This window comes from Nestor notabilis, unplaced genomic scaffold (assembly GCF_000696875.1).
Source record: "Nestor notabilis isolate BGI_N333 unplaced genomic scaffold, ASM69687v1 scaffold1612, whole genome shotgun sequence".
Taxonomy (NCBI): Eukaryota; Metazoa; Chordata; class Aves; order Psittaciformes; family Psittacidae; genus Nestor; species Nestor notabilis.
In genome coordinates this window covers 22,786-42,975 of record NW_009916753.1, presented here as the reverse complement: position 1 = coordinate 42,975, position 20,190 = coordinate 22,786, and the positions used below count along the sequence as shown (strand labels likewise).

At 39.1% G+C, this 20,190-nt stretch overlaps 2 protein-coding genes across 3 annotated transcripts; both read left to right on the top strand.

Moving 5' to 3' along the window:
* The first annotated feature begins 420 nt into the window (after positions 1-420).
* Positions 421-5,530, top strand: GTF3C6 (general transcription factor IIIC, polypeptide 6, alpha 35kDa). 2 transcript variants are annotated; one of them, XM_010024713.1, is made up of 5 exons: positions 421-500; positions 3,263-3,326; positions 3,896-3,940; positions 4,074-4,184; positions 5,014-5,530. In XM_010024713.1, exons 1-5 carry the CDS (start codon positions 432-434, stop codon positions 5,307-5,309), a joined length of 585 nt encoding a protein of 194 aa, XP_010023015.1. In that variant the 5' UTR covers positions 421-431; the 3' UTR covers positions 5,310-5,530. The 2 variants fall into 2 exon arrangements, with proteins under 2 accessions (XP_010023015.1, XP_010023016.1); XM_010024714.1 differs by having other exon boundaries at positions 426-500; positions 4,071-4,184; positions 5,014-5,309.
* A 1,383-nt stretch (positions 5,531-6,913) lies between these two features.
* Positions 6,914-19,065, top strand: RPF2 (ribosome production factor 2 homolog (S. cerevisiae)). The gene is made up of 10 exons (XM_010024712.1): positions 6,914-6,936; positions 7,759-7,891; positions 8,722-8,759; positions 9,470-9,509; positions 12,046-12,127; positions 12,222-12,298; positions 13,505-13,604; positions 17,053-17,155; positions 18,327-18,471; positions 18,776-19,065. The coding sequence occupies exons 1-10, from the start codon at positions 6,914-6,916 to the stop codon at positions 18,953-18,955; spliced, it is 921 nt and encodes a 306-aa protein (XP_010023014.1). The 3' UTR covers positions 18,956-19,065.
* The last annotated feature ends 1,125 nt before the right edge of the window (positions 19,066-20,190 follow it).

Here is a 20,190-nt window from a genome sequence, read left to right as displayed (position 1 = left end):
TTAACCTCTCACTATGGTGTCTTCTTTAGATAAGTACTAAAGCTTTGGAAAAATGCATGTAACTGGTTGTATTGTTAATAAATAATTTACCCATATGGATCCTCATTTTTAAAGGGTAAAAAAACAGCTCCCTTCCTAGCTAGGAAGAAAAGGCCAAGAAATTCAGGTGTGAACCAGGTGTCTGGTGGAGTAGTCAGTCACTGCAGTTCCCTGGCTATTGCAGTTTCCATCTGCCATTTTCTCTAGGTAAAATGTAGAATAAGTCAGATTTGGGAGCTCTTTATTCTAAGGTCTAGGTCTTTGTATGCCATTGTTTTTTGTTTGGGTTGTTTATTGTTTGGGGGCGGGGGGGCATGCTTTTTTCTTTTTTCCCTGAGTTCAGGTATATCAAAGTTGTACATTGTAAACTTATCTTGTAGGAGCAACTGGTCATGGTGGAACTGTCAGGAATTATTGATTCAGACTTCCTAGAGAAATGTGAAAACAAATGCAAGATTTTGGTGAGTGATTATAGCACAGTAGGAAAGGGGTAAGTCAGTACGCCTGTGAACAGGGGACTGAGGCTATTTCTAAATTCCTTGAAGTTGATAATATTTGGATCAAATCTTACATGTACTGTCTTGGCCTTGCTTGGCTGCATGTTGTTGGCTCTAATTCAGAAATGGCGTATGGTCTTTTGAATATAATATTATGTAAATATAAGGGAACATTTTTAGAAGTATTTATAAGCTGGGACCATTAGCCACTCTGAGCTCTGGGTTCATTTTTTTCAAACTGATGTATTTTACACATTAAAAAAAAATAAATTGTTAAGCATTCTTCATCAAATAACTTGAATACATCTGACAACTAAAGCCAAAATCTGTCTGAATTGTACTGTATTTATAATCGAGTTTCTTCTGCAGATACTGCCTGGCAACTTCAAGGATAACTGGGTATTAAGCATTTGGTAAACAGTTTTGGATGTCAGGTTATTTTAAGAATCTGACTTACCGATCCTTTTCCTTCTGAGTAGTTTAGTCATTTTCTCTGTATGGGACAAATGTTATTTGCCCTTCAAAACCTGTATGGGCTATGAGAGCTCTATAGATAGTATAAGTACTATTGATTTACAAATATTTTCTGAAACTAGACCTTTATTATAGATTGAGAAGATGGAAGACTACATTTGAATATGCCACTGATGAGATTATATGTGAGGTGGAAAAGCCAATGCTGAAAATCTCAAATGTAGAAATACATTAATAATTCATAAATTATCCATCACTAGATATGCTTTTATAAGCAGATTTGCTTCCTGGACCTGGCTTAAGTCACTTGAAATGTATTACACAGATGATTCATGACTGGTGGCTGAATGCCTACATAGTCTTCAGTAGTGTTAATGGGATTCTTTTTAAATTTTGAGATTCTATTGTAATGTTACTAGAGCAACTTGTAAGTATCTGTACTATATTCTACTCGTATCCAAATCTACCTGCACTCGCTCCACAGAGTAAGGATTCCTTGAGATTTTTTGGTAATGGACAACTGTTGCTAAAACTCCAATGATAGAGTCGTCTCTGTGTTACTCTGTTCAGCAAATTTTCTGTGATGCTGGTCACATAAGGGGAAGACAGTCTCCATTTTTGCATAGTCCAGAAAGAAATGCAAATCAGCCAAAGAAATAAAGTTTTTAATATTAAAAACTCTAATGCTGTTGCCTGGTTCTGATGTGTTCATTTTTTAAATTAACTTCTTGTAGTAAAACAAAAAATAAAATTCTACATGTTAGCTTAATGCTATTGATGTTCTCAACTTACGCTGCAGAAAGAGAATCCCAGAGCTTAAATCTTGCTCATCTTATATACTCTGGTTTTTTTTTTAAAGTATGAGAAGAAAATCACACAAATTCCTCTTAAGCTGTGTGATATTCTGTATTTTACATAATTTACCACACAGTGCCTCATCTTCAAAACTTTTCGCATGTGCTTATTCAGGACATGAAGATAATGTTCATGTCCACAATGTACTAATAAAAGACATCTCTTGATTAGTGTGTTCTGCTCAGACATCAATTTTTATCAAAATATAGTTTATAGGTATATTTTATGTAAAGGATAATGGGATCCTGGCCTTTGTATTTGGAAAAGCTCTGCTCTGAGCTGACAGGACTGCTGCCTTACTTTCCCACTCCTTATTTATAAAAAACCAAAAGAATATTAAATAACATTTCCAACTCCTTCATGTTATAGACACACAGTAGTCACAGAAGCTTCTGTGACCCTGCAATTGCACTTGTGGTGCTGGTGTAATGTTTTATGCCACGCTTCTTCACCTTGTGTATTTTCCAAAGATTTTTGAAAGTTACTCTGCTTTATAGAACTTACGCTGATTGGAGCTTAGAAAATAACTTTTTTTTTCATGAAAATATATATATTTTTATATCTTAATTTAAAATGGAAGTTAAATTAATTTCCTAGAGGACATAACAGCACTTTAGATTTATTTACTATAACTTAAATATACTTCAGTTTGATTTATATTTCCTTGATCCTTTTTAACACACTAGAGCATTTTCTACACCATTCAGCATTGTTGGTTTTGTTGTGATTTACTGTGAACAGTAATATTTGTTATATTCTTGGTATTTAATATACTTAAACTGACACATATGATGATAGACTGAAAAGTTGTTATTACATTTACTGTTTTTTTTAACAGTACACTGATTCTACAGGAAGATTGGCTAAGCCTTCTCTCACAGTTGTTATCACTGCTTAAGTAAGCTCCCTACAAAAACAGAAAGAAAACCCCTTCTCCCCCCATCCCTATGTTTAACACTGCAGAAAACCTAAGGGCAATTGTAAAAACTAAAACTTTTTATTAATTTTTTTTGAAAACTAATAAATATTAATGTAATTGCCATTTTTCAGGAGCCTGCTAACTTCTGTAAAATCATATCCACTCTTACCCACTTCCAGAAATCCTGTTTTAAAGATGAACTTTTTGTACAGTTAAAGCTGACAGTTTGAGACAGCTTTGCAGTCCGAAATCCATTCCTTTTCTCTTAATAGTGAAAGAAGCTTATTATTTCACATTTACCATGTTAGGAAATACTTATTTTACTGTTATTACTTTTTTTTTTTTTTTTTTAAGCTGTTTCTCTTCAAGGAATTGATGTAATCTGGGTTCTGCTGTATGTCTTCTCTGGCTTTATAGCAAGAAATCTTCCTGGACTAAGAGACTTGACATCTGTGCAATTTTGTCCCTCTTTTTGTAGGGAATAGAGACAGAGAGACCCATTTTACAAGTGGACAGATATGTATTTGCAGGAGAATATGAAGGTAGGAGAAATGATGTGGATGCAATCTCTCCTTGTTCATGTGGCCCAAAGAACTTTCTAACATAGGTTGATTGCACTGCTAATGGCAAACATGGTCCTGTGAGGTGCTGAATTTCAGGGTGATGTTTGTATAACACTATATGGAGGTGCACCAGTCTGAGTTCACTGCTAAATTAGCCATGCACCCATGTTACTTCCTGAAAGTGTGCCTGGAAGCAGGCTCTGGGCTGCACTAGCTGGTATTTCAGCAGGGAAAAACGTGGGATGTAAATGCTTTGAAGTAAGTGCTTGTTGTCTCCTGTATAAGCAGGACTGACATGTTGTGCAACCTGTAGTTCTCCATTTGCCTCATGGTGACAACACTGGTCTGGAAGAAAATGATCTGGAATCCTTCTTTGTCATGACTTTTGAGTGTGATACTCTGGTCCCTGAGCTGGCGGTGTGGTTACCAGTGCTGGGCCTTTGTGAGGGGCTGGAAGTTGGAATGTTCCCACAGCTGTGCCGGTGATTAACAGTATCTACAGGTGATACAAAATAGTCTCTAAGACTTTCTAACTTTGTTTTCCATAGATACCTTGGGAACGTGTGTGGTTTTTGAAGAGAACACAGAGCACGGTAATTGTGATTTGATGTCCTGTTCGTTGTCGTAGCCGGAAAGGTTAAAAATATGTACCTTGTTTCATTTGTTACGGAATTCACTATTATGATTGGGGTTTGGGTATTGTTTTTTCTCCTTTCTTCATAGTAGATGCAGAAGGCAACCAAAAAGTACAGCTGAAATACAAGTGCCACACAGTGAAGAAGTTGAACATGACGCGGACACTGTTGACGGAAAAGAAGGAAGGAGAAGAGAATGTTGGTTAGTACCTCTGCTCTTATGCACTGCGACATGGATGGATTATACTTAGGTGTGTCAGCACTGACTGATTCAAGAACAAACAGGAAGTTAGGGGAACTTTCTTCTTTAGGCACCAGATATGTATGTTTAAATACAAAAATACAAACACACATACAAAGAGATTCCTTCTGATCATGCTGCCTCCGGAAGTGGCTAGTAGAAGGTTCCTATAAAAGAGTGAGCAGGGCAAACATATGCTGATGTTCCCTGGTGTGTTTTTTCTGTCATCTAAAGGTTTTGGCACTAGTTCTGAAAAAAGAGGCACTGTTCTTCTGTTCACTAAGTTTTTGTTGTTGGTGGTTTTTGCTTTGTTTTGTTTTTTTACTTCCATCAGTTTTTCTAATGACCTTTTGAGTCTCTAATTGTTGAAAATCTCTAATATCCTAAGTAAGAAGTTCCGTGTTGTATGCACTACAGCTGAATTGTTCTGACTGAATTTACAGTTAAGTGTAAATGAATGAATTAATTGAACTTGCTTGCAAAGAGACACCTAGCAGAGCATTCATGCTGATTTTCATTACATAGGCAGAACTCGGTGCTGGTATTATTGCTTTATTTCAGTGGTGTTTTTCATACAGAAGTCGGTGCTTTTACTTATGTGGATATTGAGTACCCTACTACATATAGTAGTATTTATTAGGAATACCTTTTGCTTTTCATTGGTTTGGGGGTTTTTTGATTCTTAAATGTTGCTCAGGCTCAGCCTTAATAACAATGAACTTAAACTAATCAAAAACTGCTGCTTTTAACTCCTTTTGTCACCAATATCGATTTTCCTTCTTTGCATCAGATGGAGTGGAGTGGTTACAGATCAAGGACAGAGATTTTTCCTACAGCAGGCCTAATACGATTTGCAGCTTCCTGCATGAAAAAGAAGATTCTGAGGAGTCTGCTCAGGCCCACGACAAATTGACTGAGGAGTCAGAGGGAGAGGTGAGTGGTGGAAGAAATTCTGACATGAATTGTGATCTGGAGAAGCAGCACAGCTTGGAAATGGATGGCTCTATTCCTCTGCCTGATAGCCCTGCTTCTGGGGCAGAGGATTCTCCTTCTGGAAGTGTTGTCTTAGATGATGCCCCTCCATGATAGCAGCTCTGATCTTTTCAGAACTTGTTCATGGAGTTAATGGGCCAACTTTTATAGGCCATGACATGATTTCCAATTTATCTGAGCAATTAATAATGGAAAAATGGACATTGTGTTCTTGTGCATTGCTTTTGTTTGGCTCATAGTGAGAAGGGCTTAAGTGTTTGGTTTGTTGTTTGGGGTTTTTTTTAAATGCTGACTGGAAATGTGTGTGTATCTACCTCAGAATTGAAGAGGAAATGGTTACATAATTAAAAAAACCCTGCCTTAGAAAAATGTTGAGGTATTGAACAGTCTGGAACATTTTGTAAAAAGGACCAAAAAAAATCATCTGAAATAAAGACCTGAATTTTTCAAATACAGCTTCACTTTGTGTGTCCTGTTCAGCCACATCCTGTATCTGCTCTTGTACTGCAGTTACTGAAAGAAAAAATCCAGTGTGGCTTTCATTACTTTTTTTGAGTTTGAATACTCATCACATTGCTTAGTTTGGATTTCCTCCAGCGTCCTTTTAGTCCTCTTGACCAATGTGGTTCATTCATAGAATGGTTTGGGTTGGAAGGGACCTTAAAGATCATCTAGTTCCAACCCCCTGCCATGGGCAGGGACACCTTCCACTAGACCAGGTTGCTCAAACCCCATCCAACCTGGCCTTGAACACTGCCAGGGATGGGGCATCCACAGCTTCTCTGGGCAACCTGTGCCAGTGTCTCACCACCCTCACAGCCAACAGTTTCTTCCTAATATCTAATACCTATCTCCCCTCTGTCAGTTTAAAGCTATTCCCCCTTGTCCTGTCTCTGTGTGCCCTTGTAAAAATTCCCTCTCCATACTGGAAGCTGCTCTAAGGTCTCCCCAGAACCTTCCCTTCTGCAGGCTGAACAAGCCCAGCTCTCTTAGCCTTTATATGAGTGGTGCTCCAGCCCTCTGATCATCTTCAGATCATAGAGAATAATTATAGCTGCAATGACAATGGTAGGAATGTTATGAACTGGTGCTGTGAGGCATTTGTAGTGCTTTCTTGTACCTTCGGTTTTCAACTTTAGATCAAAAAGGGACTTGAGGAGCAAATGCAACAACCTGAAATCTGAACAACTCTGACTGAAGGCCTGTGGGCTTTGAAATAATCAGAAACTGTTCAGATTTAAGAGTAGATACTGGTTGAAAAGTGATGCTATCACGTTAGGGAGGTGAGGCAGAAATAAACCTTTGGCATTTGGTTTCTATTGCATGTAAGGTCATGTTCTCCACTCATAACAGTCTTCTCAAATAAGCAAGTTTGGGGTGAATGGCTGTGCGTTAGCTGCACAACTCTGATGTGGTTCCCAACACACCAGGGATGAGAGGAGGGCAAGTGAACACGTCAGGAACACGTTGACCAGCCGCCGCTGCGGCGATGTTCAGCCGCGGAGCTGCATCGTTATTTTCTGCCGGTAACTGACCCACCACTTACCGTTCACCCCGATCTGACTGCGCGGCTCACTCTACGCATGCGCACTGCGCCAACCCCAGCGCTTCCTCCCGCCCTCCCCGCGAAGGATGTGACGTACCGGATGATAGTGCGTGACGGCGGCGCGGCGCGCGCGTGAGGTGGCTCGGTAGCTATGGACCCGCTGGACCGGGTGGTGTGAGTATGGCGGCGGCGAGGAGGGGGTAAACGGGAGGGAGGAGAACCGAGCGTTGCCGTCTCTTTGTTGGTATCAGACAGCCCTTGCTCCGTAAAGGCACCGCGGTGAGCGGTTGGTGTTGGGTATGTGTATTCCTCTCTTGTGAAAGAGCTGTCTTCAGCTACAGGTGGAAGTACCTGTGTGAGGTGGATTGCTTCTTTGTAAAGGAACTAAACAAAATGCTTCCTGGAGAAGATACTAAAAGCTTTGCATTCATCTAGTGGAGAAATGTAGCCACGTAGTTATTAATGTGTACTAGCGCTGTGCCCCTGCTAAGGCTGGTGTGTCTCACCTTAGTAATGCCCGTACTGCTCTCTGATTCGTGCCAATAGATGTACCGTACGTGAGCTGTATTATGGAGATGTACCGTACGTGAGCTGTATTCTGGTTGCCGCTGGTGGTCTTTGAGGAACTGTGTTTTCTTCTCATGTGTGAATCTCTGACCTGGGGAAGGTGCTGGTGTGAGGGGAAGATTTAAGCACATAGGTCTGTAGGAACGTTGGTGTCGTTTAAGCTTTAGATTAGCAGAAACTGAAAAACCCAAGACCTTAAAGTCACCTTTGCTAGTTTGGGGAAACAGAGAGGAAAAGGAGTGACAGTAAAATACATTAATCTGAGACTGGGTTTTTAGCACTAATTGTAATTCTGCAGGTTGGGATTAGTTTGAGTTACCAAAACAAGTTACTTGAACACAGCTTGTTCCAGTTCTTGCTGTTTCACTGTTTTCTGCAATGTAGGATGTTGTTACTAATATTAAGTTTTTAACTGTTAATTTGTTACAGAAAGCCTAAAACTAAGCGAGCAAAAAGATTTCTTGAGAAGAGAGAACCCAAGCTTAAAGAGAATACGAAAATTGCTATGCTCATAAAAGGAGGAAATGCAAACTTAATGGTGACCGAAGTGCTTAAAGACATTGTAAGTGGTTGGATATAGAATGCAACCTTTCTTTTTTTGTTAGAATTTGCATATTCTCAGCTGCAAGATCAATATTTTTGTACTCTCTCTATTTCCCAGATCAGATTGACCAGCACTTCAGAGGTGTCTTTACCTACCCTGCAATGGAGATGTTATTTTCTTTATTTTCTTTCTGTTACTGTCTTTCAGTTCCTTTGCCAGAGGTTTTGAGCTTAATGCAATTTTTCCCATGATTGTCCAGTATAGAAGGTGAAGTGTTGCAAATCTGTTTGCAAATAAAAGGATTAGGTACAGAATTGGGACTGGATCGCTCAGCTGAAGTTGTATCTCAGAATCCTGCAAACTGCTTATGTGTATTGATGAAGAGCTTTCAGGCTCTTCTAAAACTTAAACTTACCAATCCTAACCAGTCTTCTAACTCCATACCTGAAAATATTATAGCAGTCCCTACACTCTTTTCTGTCAGTGCTTTGTCATTTTCTTCCCATCTTATGCTGCTGATGAGGTGATTGTTTACTCCTGTTTTTTCCTCATGTCCCTAGATAGAAGCAGAAAGATTCCATTACATGGCTTTGATTTCAGCTCTTTCTTACTTATTTTGTTATTTCATTGCTTCTAGAAATAAGACCTTCTGCAATTAATTGGGAACCAAGATTGCTATGAACTTGAAAGGCATTGTTGTGAGCAGGCCTTTTGAGGTGCCTTCTAGACCCACTTGTACAAACAATCATTCTGTTTCTTGTGATTATGAAAATTGTAGGGTTTTAGAAAAAGCAGTGCTGTGTACGTAAATGTTTTGGAGCTAATGAGTCTAAATTTGTGTTTTGCAGTATGCTGTGAAGAAGCCTTTTGCTGTACTGTATAGAAAGTAAGTGGTCTCACTTTGATTTCTTTAAGTCTGCTGACAAGACAGCTTTTGGTAATTTCAAAGCATTAATAGAGGTGCTGGCCAGGATGGGGGCTTGAGCAATGGAAAGGGATGCAGAAGGGGACTGGGATTCATCATAAATTTCAGTAGACTGGAAACAAGTTAAACGAGATCAGTATTGGTGCTTAGCCCAGTTTTGTGCCGAGTGTTACGGGGCAGGATTTGGTCAACTTGAACAGTTGGCAAGGTTCTGTCAGGCGGGTAGGCTGGAGTTCTCATGTCTGAATTCTTATAAATTTGAGTTACAGATCATGATGATAGATAAGTCTTGCTCAAAATGGGAACCCAGTATCTGTATGGTTGTAGTACAGAGACATTAATTCTAATAGCTAAATTTAGTGTTAGATGAACAGGGAAAAGCAGTTGTTTATGAAGTGTCACTGCTGCTGGTGGTGGTGGTCTGTAACTCAGCCCAAGGAGACAGGAAATGTGGAGGACAGTGCTTAAAATGGCACTGGTGGCACTGAGGCACTCCCAACAGTACTAATACGGTTTAGGGTTTGAACTAAACCTGAACCTCTACTGCTGGAGTTTCCAGTAGAATGCAGAATTCTAGTGTTATCAGAGAACTAACTAGAAGTGCTTGTCTGGGCCTGGGTTTGGTTAGTTGTTTGAAATCTTTTTCTCTTATTTTTTTTTTCCCCCCACAGGAAAAATATTACTAGGCCTTTTGAGGATCAAACATCATTGGTAAGTATAAACTACTTCCCTTATGATATTTTACAGTCAAGAAGAACTTTATTGGAGGATAATTTTGTTATTGCTTTGTGAGAAACTAGATGAGAAATAAAGTTTGTAGGGAGTTTGGGTAAGTGGAAAGTTGGGCTATGTCTAGATTTACAGTGTCAGTAGGCATATTTTTACTCTGACAGAATCAAGTTGTGAGGACTTTGTCTTTACTGTAAATGCATGTTTCTGTAAACTGACAGGCAAATTTAAGAGCTGATCTAGTTCCAACCCTCCTGCCATGGGCAGGGACACCTTCCATTAGACCAGGTTTCTCAAAGCCCCATCCAACCTGGCCTTGAACACTGCCAGGGATGGGGCAGCCACAGCTTCTCTGGGCAACTTGTGCCAGTGTCTCACCACCCTCACAGTAAAGAAATTCCTTGTATTTAGTCTAAATCTACCCTGGTTATATGCCCTTGTCTGGATTTGGTGTTGATTCAGTGCTTTGAGTTCAAGATAATTTATGAGCAGGAAGGCAAAAAATAAAGGGGCTCATCCTAAGATTATATCTTACACATTTGTACTTCAATTGAAGCATTACTTTAACTGCTGAAATACCCCTGTTATAAAAGCAATGTATGTATTTCCTTAAAAATGAGAGAAAGAAGATAGTGACATAGCTTTACAATTAAGACAAAATTAATTATCCCAAAATAAGTTGTTTGATTCCTAGTGATTGTGATTTCTAGTTTGTTCTGTGCCACTGCTGACTCGCATAGGGAAATAAGGGTCAGCTTTTCATTGCCTGAGACAGTTACTAAAATAACTCACTGAAGATGCATGCTGAAGTTGGCAGATTGGGGGTATTGTAGTAAGTAAATCTGTGTGTGTAGAGGAAAAAGATGTATACATTCATGTATAGACACGAGGCATAGATGCACTTTCCCGTCTGAAAGAGATTATGTAACTAAAGGGGAAGCATACGTAAGGAATCCCCTCTAAATAAAAAGGGAGAGGAGAGATAGCTATGGATAATTAAGGATCATTTTTTAATAGTGACTGCTAGAGGAGCAGCTGAAGTTGTATTAGACAGTTGAGTTAAGGCAATTTTAATGTGTTAAAAAAACATTGTGGTTGCGGCCTAGGTGCACCAACATAAAACGTTGCTTCATCAGCGTTAAAACTGATGCTGAGGTGTTGTAGTATGTGCTTCTGTTTCTGGCATGAAGCACCATAAGGCAGCCATTCCTAAAATATCATGAATGGAATGGAAAACTTAGAGTAGGCAGCAAGGAACGATTGGTGGCATTATTTGCTGAAACTATACCTCCTGCAGTCCATAGCTGGCTGACTTGGTTTCACAGTCACATACAAACTAGCTGATCGTCAGATGAGTTTGTTGCATCTTTTTAGTAAAATACCATACTCCTGTTAGAGAATTCAAATATAGCAGCACACAGTGATTACCAGAGCCATATGAGCACGTGTTTCAAGGGGAGTCCCCTCTGCTCTGTTCTTGATCTGTCTGCAGTCAGAATGGTTCAGGCACCTGATGGCAGAGCTCAGTGCTGAGCTGCGTGATTTGTACATGCAGTTATTCCAGCCTGGCTTTGCCCCTGGGGATGTCTCTCCTGATCTCCTGGAGGGGCAGAGCTGCATTGCCTCCCTGAGCTGCTGCTGTTGCAGGGGTAGAAGGAGGTGTAGTGACATTTTCTGCTTCACAGCTGCTAAGTGCAAGTATAGAAACTCTGGTACTTCTGGGAAGTACAGGATAAATAGCATGTGCATATATCTAGGAACCATGGTTGAGGCACAGAATGAGGGGTTGCCTTGAGAAGCAGCACTGCATAAAAAGGCTTTGGAGTTAGACATTCTCAGAAAGAATTGCTGTGGTGTCAGTTCTGGTCAGAATACTATAATAGGTTCTCCATCTACTCAACCTGGAAAAAAGATCATCTCTGTGATAGTCACCACTGGCTTAATTTTAAGTAGTGTCTTAGTCTTAAGTAATCAATAGCACAAAGTTGCTCTGTAGTAGGACTCTTGTTCCCAAGTGTGAGAACTTTAGATATTTGCAGATGTTTCTAGGTTTGCTGTTGAGGGAACTAACTGGATGTTCAGAAGCTGTTAGGCAAAGCTGATATGCTGCATAAAGCTTATCTGGGTGACTAAAATGAGGCATTACAGCTGCAACCAACTTGCAAATACTTACCCTTCAGGCAAGGAGAAGTGGTTTGAAGGTATTTTACCTAAAAACAAATAATGAGGAATTAAGAAAAAGGGCATTACAGATAGAATGGAGAGAAAAAGTTGCCTGGCTTAATCTTTAAGACTGCAATGGGAAATAAAAAAAGAAATTAATTGTTATTTGAACCTTGAATCTAGCTGTCAATTTTAACTTATGTGGACTTGACCATGTTCAAAACGCTTCTGATAAGTGCAGTTGCTCTTCTCGTTAAGCAGCTCCTAAACTCGTGTTTGTGACATGTGTCTTCGCAAAGCATTTTAAATGCTATGAAGTGGAACTTATGAGTTTTGTTCTTTTCCTCAATTGTAGGAATTTTTTTCCAAGAAATCAGATTGTTCTTTGTTTCTGTTCGGCTCTCATAACAAGAAGCGACCGAACAACCTGGTAATAGGTAACTTGTCTCACTTGTGTTTTTGTTTGGGTGAAAGGTCTGGTTTTCAATGAATATTTAAATAGCTGGATTTTCTTGTTTTTCACTTTCACAGGTCGCATGTTTGACTATCATGTCTTAGATATGATTGAGCTAGGTGTTGAGAAGTTTGTATCCCTAAAAGATGTCAAGGTAAGGAGTCGCTAATTCAGTATTTCAGTGACATCTACTGGTGGGTTTGTGGGGGTATTGGCTTTTTCCGTGCTTTGAAGTAAGGACAAGAGCTATTCAAAAAAGTATTTCATGCAGTGTATGAGGGTTGCTAATTTGTGTACCCCAGGATGGTATTTTTTTATGTGCTGCTTTTTATTTTATTTTGGTTGTTTTGAGCAAGCTTGCAACTTTCTTTGCAGATTCTTTTTTTTAGACTCAGTTTATTCCTAATATTTTCCTTTTTAATTAAAGAGTTACACTTATAAAATTTCTAAGTCAGGTTCTGCTTGTGTTAGGTTCCTCTGTAAACTGTCATAGGCTTTGAAAACTGAAATCCCTCTTCCAAAATTGTAACCAGAGAGGGTCATTCTGCTGACTGAGATGATTCTGAAACTTTCTTTAGCTTTCACTAACACGTAAATGCCAGATTTCAGAGGATTATACTTAATTCAGACAGGGAGCTAACATCTTGATTATTTAAACCTAGAGAAAATTCACCTTTTATGGCTATGTTAGGCTTATTTTGGCAAGACTAAAGCATATTTCATATGTGTGTACATTTGTATCAAGCAGTTCATACACTGCAAAATAAGGAACATTTATGGTCCCTATTCTCATCATAGTATATAAACTGGCAGGACAGTCTAGCGAGTTAGTAAAGAAATTACTGTTTACAAAGGTGAATCTTCCCTTGAAGTCAGATTGTGGTGTGTATCTACACAACACTGTTTGCAGCAGGAAAGTTACAGCTAAGTAAATCTATTTGTTGGCCAGAATTAAAATCAGGTGATTGACTAAACCGTAACTAGCCTTCGTCATGTACTCTCTGGTGTCAGAAGTACAATGGACTTGTTTGCCTCTAATTTTAATTTTCTTGTTAGTAGTTGTGGTGAAATTTCACTCATTTTCAGCAGAAGGTATTATCTTTTACATTTTATAGTAAAGAAGTTCTCTTTTGTTAATCCAGCACAAAGAATTACACAATTCACCCTTTCAAAAACAAAGTCCTTCCATCCACATGCACTGTTATTCGGTGAGAAAACAAAAATGTCTATTCTGTCCATACTGATCCCAGGTCACAAGAGTTTTTCATTCAGTGCTGAATGGCTAACCACACATATATCAATAATGTATTCCCTAATGGAGTCTGAATCTTTGGTCTGTTTTAAAATTCCTATTCCACAGAACAGTAAATGTCCTGAAGGAACAAAACCGATGCTGATATTTGCTGGTGACATGTTCGATGTAAATGAAGAATACAGAAGACTGAAGAGCCTTCTTATTGGTGAGTATTTTGATTCTGTGAGCAGTGGGATTGCATAAATCTCTAGTAATGTGATCTGTTGGGAAATGCTAGTTTGTCAATAAATGTTTGCTTCTGTTCAGCACAGAAAGAAAACAAGAACAGGCACTTGTAAGTTTCATGTCATGTGAAACTGAAATTAACTAATCATCATGAGTGTTGGGGGGAGGGGGGGAGGGAGACAGACTAGCCTAAAAGACTCTCAAGTTGAAACTTTGTGTTCACTAAAATTCAATACTTTGATTGTGAGAAAAACATATTTTTTCCAAAAGTCTGTACCACATAATTGTTCTGGATCATTGCTTTTCTAACCAAATAACATTTTTGAAGTATCTAATCTGAAATCAGTGGATTAAGTTCAGAAAGTGGGATATTTTTGCTTACAAAAAAAGTCAAATCCATATAATTGAACTTGTGTTTGTATACAGAAAGCATTTTCTGTTGGAAATTCAACCAATTCTTACAAATGTGCCATTGATTAGAGTACTTGGAAAGAACACGTAAGTAAAAAGCAGCCTTGTAAATAATAGCTGTGTCATAACTTCAAAGCAGGCTTGGAGCTTGGTGAAAAACTGGCATAAAGTGTTTACTGTCTCAAGGTTGAAGGCTCTGGAAAATAAAGCACGCTGTGGGGGTTTTCTGCAGAACTACAAAACCAATTATACTTAGGGCAGCTTTTTGGGACATAGCAGTCATATGGTGCTGTATCTCTTGACGCTTAACTCATCTTGCTTGGTAGAACTAGGTCTGCTAAGTAGGGTGGTGTGTTTTTTCTTTTTAGTAGGTTTCTTAAAAGTAGATTATTTTTTTAAGCTCTGGTAAAATACTGAAACTGGCCCAATAAGAACAGTTTTGTTCTTTCAGTTCCATTCTTAGGTTGTACGAACTCATAATCTTACAGCTTTGCAAGATCTCCCTTTGACATAAAATAAATATTAGTTGGGCTCCTTTTTTTTTCTAGGCAAACAGATAAATGATTGCTCTTTAGTAACAGGGTTGGGTTTGTTTCTTTTCCATTAGAGATTCCCCCTCCCCCCCTTAGTATTGTAATTCCTTAAAGCAGGATATTTCCTCTGGAATGAGACTGAAAAAGGAGCAGAAGAGGAGAAAATCTGCATCCTTTCAATACAGCTGACTGGTTCTTGTGGCTAGATGAAGGGCTAGTAGCTGTGTTTATAAACATTTGAAAGTGGTGAATATTGAATATCCCATTCTTTTTTGGTTTTTGTTGTCTACTGATGTAGTTGTGCAGGAGTTCATTTATGATGTAAGTCCTTGGAATGCAGTTCATGAAATTTTAATAACTTTTTATGCTCGTATTTATAAAATGTTTCACTACTTACTACGCTGCCCACTCACTAGTTCTGTTACTGCATACTCATTTCATCCTAAAAATGGTGAGGCACTGCCTGACTTGCTTATACACTTTCTAAAATGTTGGCTTCTAGGTGACATCTACAATTTTAGATTGACCATCAGGTTGTTCTTCATACAGCCTTCCTCACACAGGCTTCTTTGAGTGTCTCAAAAGATTTGCACATTCCCTCTGGCCAAGAAGCGGGGTGGCTGGGAAATGTCTGAGGTAGAGTTTGAACTCTGCTAATGCTAACTTATAGCTACATAGGTTACGGTGTTACCAGCTTTTGGATAGGAATTGATACAAAAAGAAGTGTATAGACTCGTGCCAAAATAATTTAGGAATTTAGTCTGGAAATGGAGAGGTCCTGTGAAGCTCTCTGCAGGAAAAAGTAAATTAGAAGTTCTGGAAACATGTTAAGGACAAGCAGGAAAAAGAACTAGGAGTGGAAAGAAAGGAGAAAGCAAGTCTCTAGTCCAACCAAAGCAAGGGTTGTAAATTAAGAAGAGTACATTACAAAAACTTCAGCTGTCTGGGCATACTGAAGCCTGAGGTTTCTGCAGCTGTTTAGCAGTGCCAGGAAACAGGAATTCCTGACCACCTGCATTTGTTGGAAGAGATCATCCTTGTGGGTAAAAAGACATTTGATGCCCCAGGAAAATATGAAAGGGAGATGTTGCCAGTAAAACCACCATAAATGTAAGCTTGTGTGCCCACAGAGAACTAGTCAGAGGGGAAATACATGCCAGAAGCGAACAAATTATTTTATTTGCCATTTTTCCTCTATCTACAAGCTCAACCCACAAGAGGAGGAGAGAGAGTATTTAGTTGACCAAGGAAGTTTCCTGGCTAGACTCCAGCTGCTATCTGCCAGCAAGAGTTTGTTTTGGATGTCACTGCAGTGCTGATACTCTTGAAAAAGGTGGTGGAGGAAAAGACAACTAGCCAAGGGATCTGAAAGTGCGACAGAACAGAAGAGACTGATGTGTTTAGCATCTGTTAGCAGCTCTCTTATGTTTCAGAGTTGCCCTGTCACGTTTATTAGCACACCTTGTTCCCTCAGTCAAGGTCACATTCTTTCTCCACCCTCTGCATATGTTGGACAGATTGCTGTGCTTACTGCAACCTTCCCGATTGCACAGTGTTTTTTTTTCATAGCCTGATGTAAGAACCTCGTTAAAGACGGCTCATTTTGTATTTAACCTGTATTTCAGTGTTCTCTTTGCAAACTAAGCAACTATTTCAAGCGTCTTATTTTTATCGCGTTGCTTATTAAATAGAGAAAACATTTGCAGTGATGAATAGTGCCTGAAGGACAAAAGTGCTTTATTGTGTGGGAGGAATGAAAGAAACAATATATCTAAACTTTTTAACAAGTCAGAGAGGGGAAAATGCAGATGAGAGTAGACCATAAGGTACAATTTCAATCAGTTTTGTACTGGCTTTGTTCCTTCTTTGCACTCTTCCAAAATCTGGCTCTAATTAAGAATCTTAAGTATCAGGTTTTTGAATGATGACTTTAAACAGGTACCTGAACTAGTGCCTTCTCCCTATTGATCTATGCTTAGCTGAGTTTAAACTGGCCTAAATATATATGTAATTTTTCTGACCTTAGAGCTGAATATTTAAAAGAATAGACAATGCAATCATCACAATTGGCTTAAAAAAGCTAAGTTACTGCTCTGAAAGATGTTTGCTCTTCTCCATGAACTTAACATATATGTTGCTAACAGTCTCTGGGAAGTCCCTGTGCTCCTATCAGGGTTTCTACACAAGTTGGTTTCAGCACTGCAGGACCTAAGAGGTGCAATGTTAGATTTCTTTCCTGTGTTTTGACAGGACTACAGTTTTAAATAACAGCTATTTTGTGAGAGCCACATTAAACATACAGATTCAGCTCTTCTAGAGCCATCCCTTGTATAGCCTCGCTTAGTTAGAAGCAGTAAAAGTATATGTATAGGCAAGGAGTTCACATCAATGGTGCGATGCAGGTCCATTATAAATTAAAGCAATTTGTTACAGTTACCTGCTGGTTTGATTTTCAGCCAAGAATGCTGGCATTTATTCTTTCAGATTTCTTCAGAGGTCCTACTGTGCCCAGTATTCGTCTGGCTGGTTTAGAGTACGTCCTGCATTTCACAGCCGTAGATGGGAAAATTTACATGCGAAGCTATAAGTGAGTATGTGTTTTATCTGTTTGCTTGCTTCTTGGTACATGTCGTGGTTTAAGTCTAGCCAGTAACTCGGCACCACACAGCTGCTCACTCATTCCCCACCTTCCTGTCCAGGTGGGATGGAGAGGAGAACTGAAGGAATGTAAACCCCACAGACTGAGATAAGAACAGTCCAGTAACTAAAGTATAATATAAAACTACTACTGCTACTACTAATAATAATAATGATAAGGGAAACAGGAGGAGAGAATATAAAGCTAAAAAGGGAAAGGAAAAAAACAATAAACACAATTGCTCACCACCTGCTGACCAATACCCAGCCCGACCCGAGCAGCGACCTGGGCCTTCCAGGTGACTCCCTCCAGTTTATATACTGGGCATGATGTGCTGCGGTATGGAATAATCCTTGTGGAGCAGAAGGAAAACGCTTCAGCCCTAAACCTGCTGCTTCCTTTCTTGTTGAGCTACCCCTGCTAGTAGAAGGGTTGCTCTTTCATGTGGTTGGATTAGTAGGGTGGTATGAATTAACTTGGTGAATTCAGAGTACTGTCCTAGACTTCACAGACTTAGTCTGTTCTCAGACTGATTCTAGGACTCTCCTCACTTAGGTGTTTGTTGGAGAATGACAGGTGGTTGGCTGCAGCCAGCAATACACAAGGAAAAATGGGAAAACGCAGAACATGACAGTCTGTCTCGATGTATTGGTGTTCAGCCTCACAGTTCATGGCCTTGCCTTAGGAGGCTGTGAGCATTCATAGCTTGTGTTCCATGGGATTTTGATTTCTCTACCTTTATCAGTCTCATTCTTCAAATCAAACAAATAACAAATGCTCTCAGTTAGCGCTCAAGTTATTTTGCTGTAAACTGTAGTAGATGTTTTTTATGTCTGTTAATACTCAGGCCACTAATTTGAATTTGAGGAATTATACGGCTTTCAGCTTTCTTACAGTAAGACTGATAATACTGTGTTCAAATTGTGATGGGATACATTTAATATATTATAAATTGTTATTGCCAGACGTCATCCTTTATAATGTGTAAGCATTAGAGTTAGCAGTAGCAATTGTTTTTAATAGTCTTCTGAACTACAAGACTGAACCTGCCCTTTAGGTAAAGGTGGATGAATCTTCATCACAGAGGGCAATGTTGATTTTCATTGGTTTTCTCTTCTAGGGTTCTCCTGAAGAAATCTGGCTGTAAAATACCAAGAATTGAACTGGAAGAAATGGGACCTTCATTAGATCTGGTTATGAGGAGGACACATTTAGCTTCAGATGACCTTTATAAGCTGTCTTTAAAGCAACCAAAAGCCCTGAAGGTATGTACCTTGGAAAGTATGTTACTTCCAGATCTATCTGTCAAGAAGAGCAAAAGCTGAAGTATTAATTAATGGGTTTGACCAAAGCTTACTTTTATATAGGCAAACTGAGATTTCTGGAGCCATAGCACTTCTGTGGTGATCAGCTGGTATACAAACTCTTCTTTGGAAGCCTATAGAACATCCAGAACAAATCTTAAGCTCTAATCTCCAGTGTACACAGCCTCACTTTTAGGCACTTGATTCTCACTTGAGCTCCTGGCACTCTCCATTCAGATATACTGATGTTGTTCTTCCCTTACAGCCTAAGAAGAAAAAGAATATCTCCCATGATGTGTTTGGTACAACTTATGGCCGAATCCACATGCAGAAGCAAGATCTTGGGAAACTACAGACGAGGAAAATGAAAGGGTTAAAAAAGAGGCCAGCAGATAAGGCAGCTGAAGATAGTGGGGTTAGTCCCAAAAAGTCAAAATCAGCTTGATAGTCTGGAACAGCTTTGAAACCTTTTTGTACCTTCAAATTTGGTATATATACTGTAATACAAATGTGTCAGACATAAAAGATTTGGCTGTTGTTAGCTTTAGTTTTATAAAAAAGTCTTTTTAATGGTGTGTCATTTTAAAGGGGCCATGGGGGGTATTGAGCTTTAACACGGAACTTGGTTATTTAAAATAAAAAATGTGATATAACTTGCTTAGTTTTCCGAAGATGTATTTATTCTCTTGGTATTAGCAAACATATGCTACTCAAGCAGGTGACTCATTTCCCAAACAGTTTTATGGATGCTATGTTGGGAACCCTTGGTCGATCAACTCACCTTGTAAATTCTGCACAGGACCAAAGTAGTGTATATGCATTAATATACACAGCACAACTTCTCTGTTCATTTATTGTTTATGTATTTCAGGTTTTGCATGACTGCAATACTCAGTAAACTATAAACTCTTTTCTAAAGTGGGAGCTTACAGTATGTGTCTGATGCCAGACCTAGGTCTGTAACTATTGCACCAAGCTCTGCTTTACACTTGCAGAATCGGGAGTGATTATGATGTTTTTACAGTGTTCATCACCATGGTAGCAAAGTACCTGATGTTTGCTTTAGGCAAATGAAACCTTTACAGTTGGGATTTCAACCTTTGATGCTTGATTTGTGCCGAGAATGGAAGCCTGTGAAGCAACCATGAAAGTCTGTTCTTCTTACCCTTGCTTTCCTCCTAAGTTTGTGCTCATGAGTTAGTGAAGACTCCTCAGTTAAAGACTTGAGTTTAAGAGCTCAGTGAGACTCCAGTGTAGTGTTCCATGTTTTGGAACATACTGAAAAACCTTGTTTTTTGTCTTCTGCTTGTCTCTTTGGAAGCTATTACTCTGCCCTTTAGCATAAGTATGATAAAAGTTTGAATACTTTATCAAGAACATAATAAGCTTGCTCATCCTAGTTACATTTTTAATACTTGATCTTTTCTTGTTAGTTTTCTCAGTGTAGTCAGCTGATTTGCCACATTAGAAACAGGCAGTTTGTTATTTTCACTTCTGCACTGTAGATGGAAGCTGCTGGGCAGCTTTGCCTTCCATGTGTGAGAGCTGAGCTGAAACTGTGGCTGTGCAAATGCCACACATGATGTTCTTGGTATGCTGGTTTGATAAAGCTTGCATGAAAAAGAAAGCACTTTAAAAGTCTGGGATCTTTTTGAGGGCATAGACGTACTGATCTTCCAT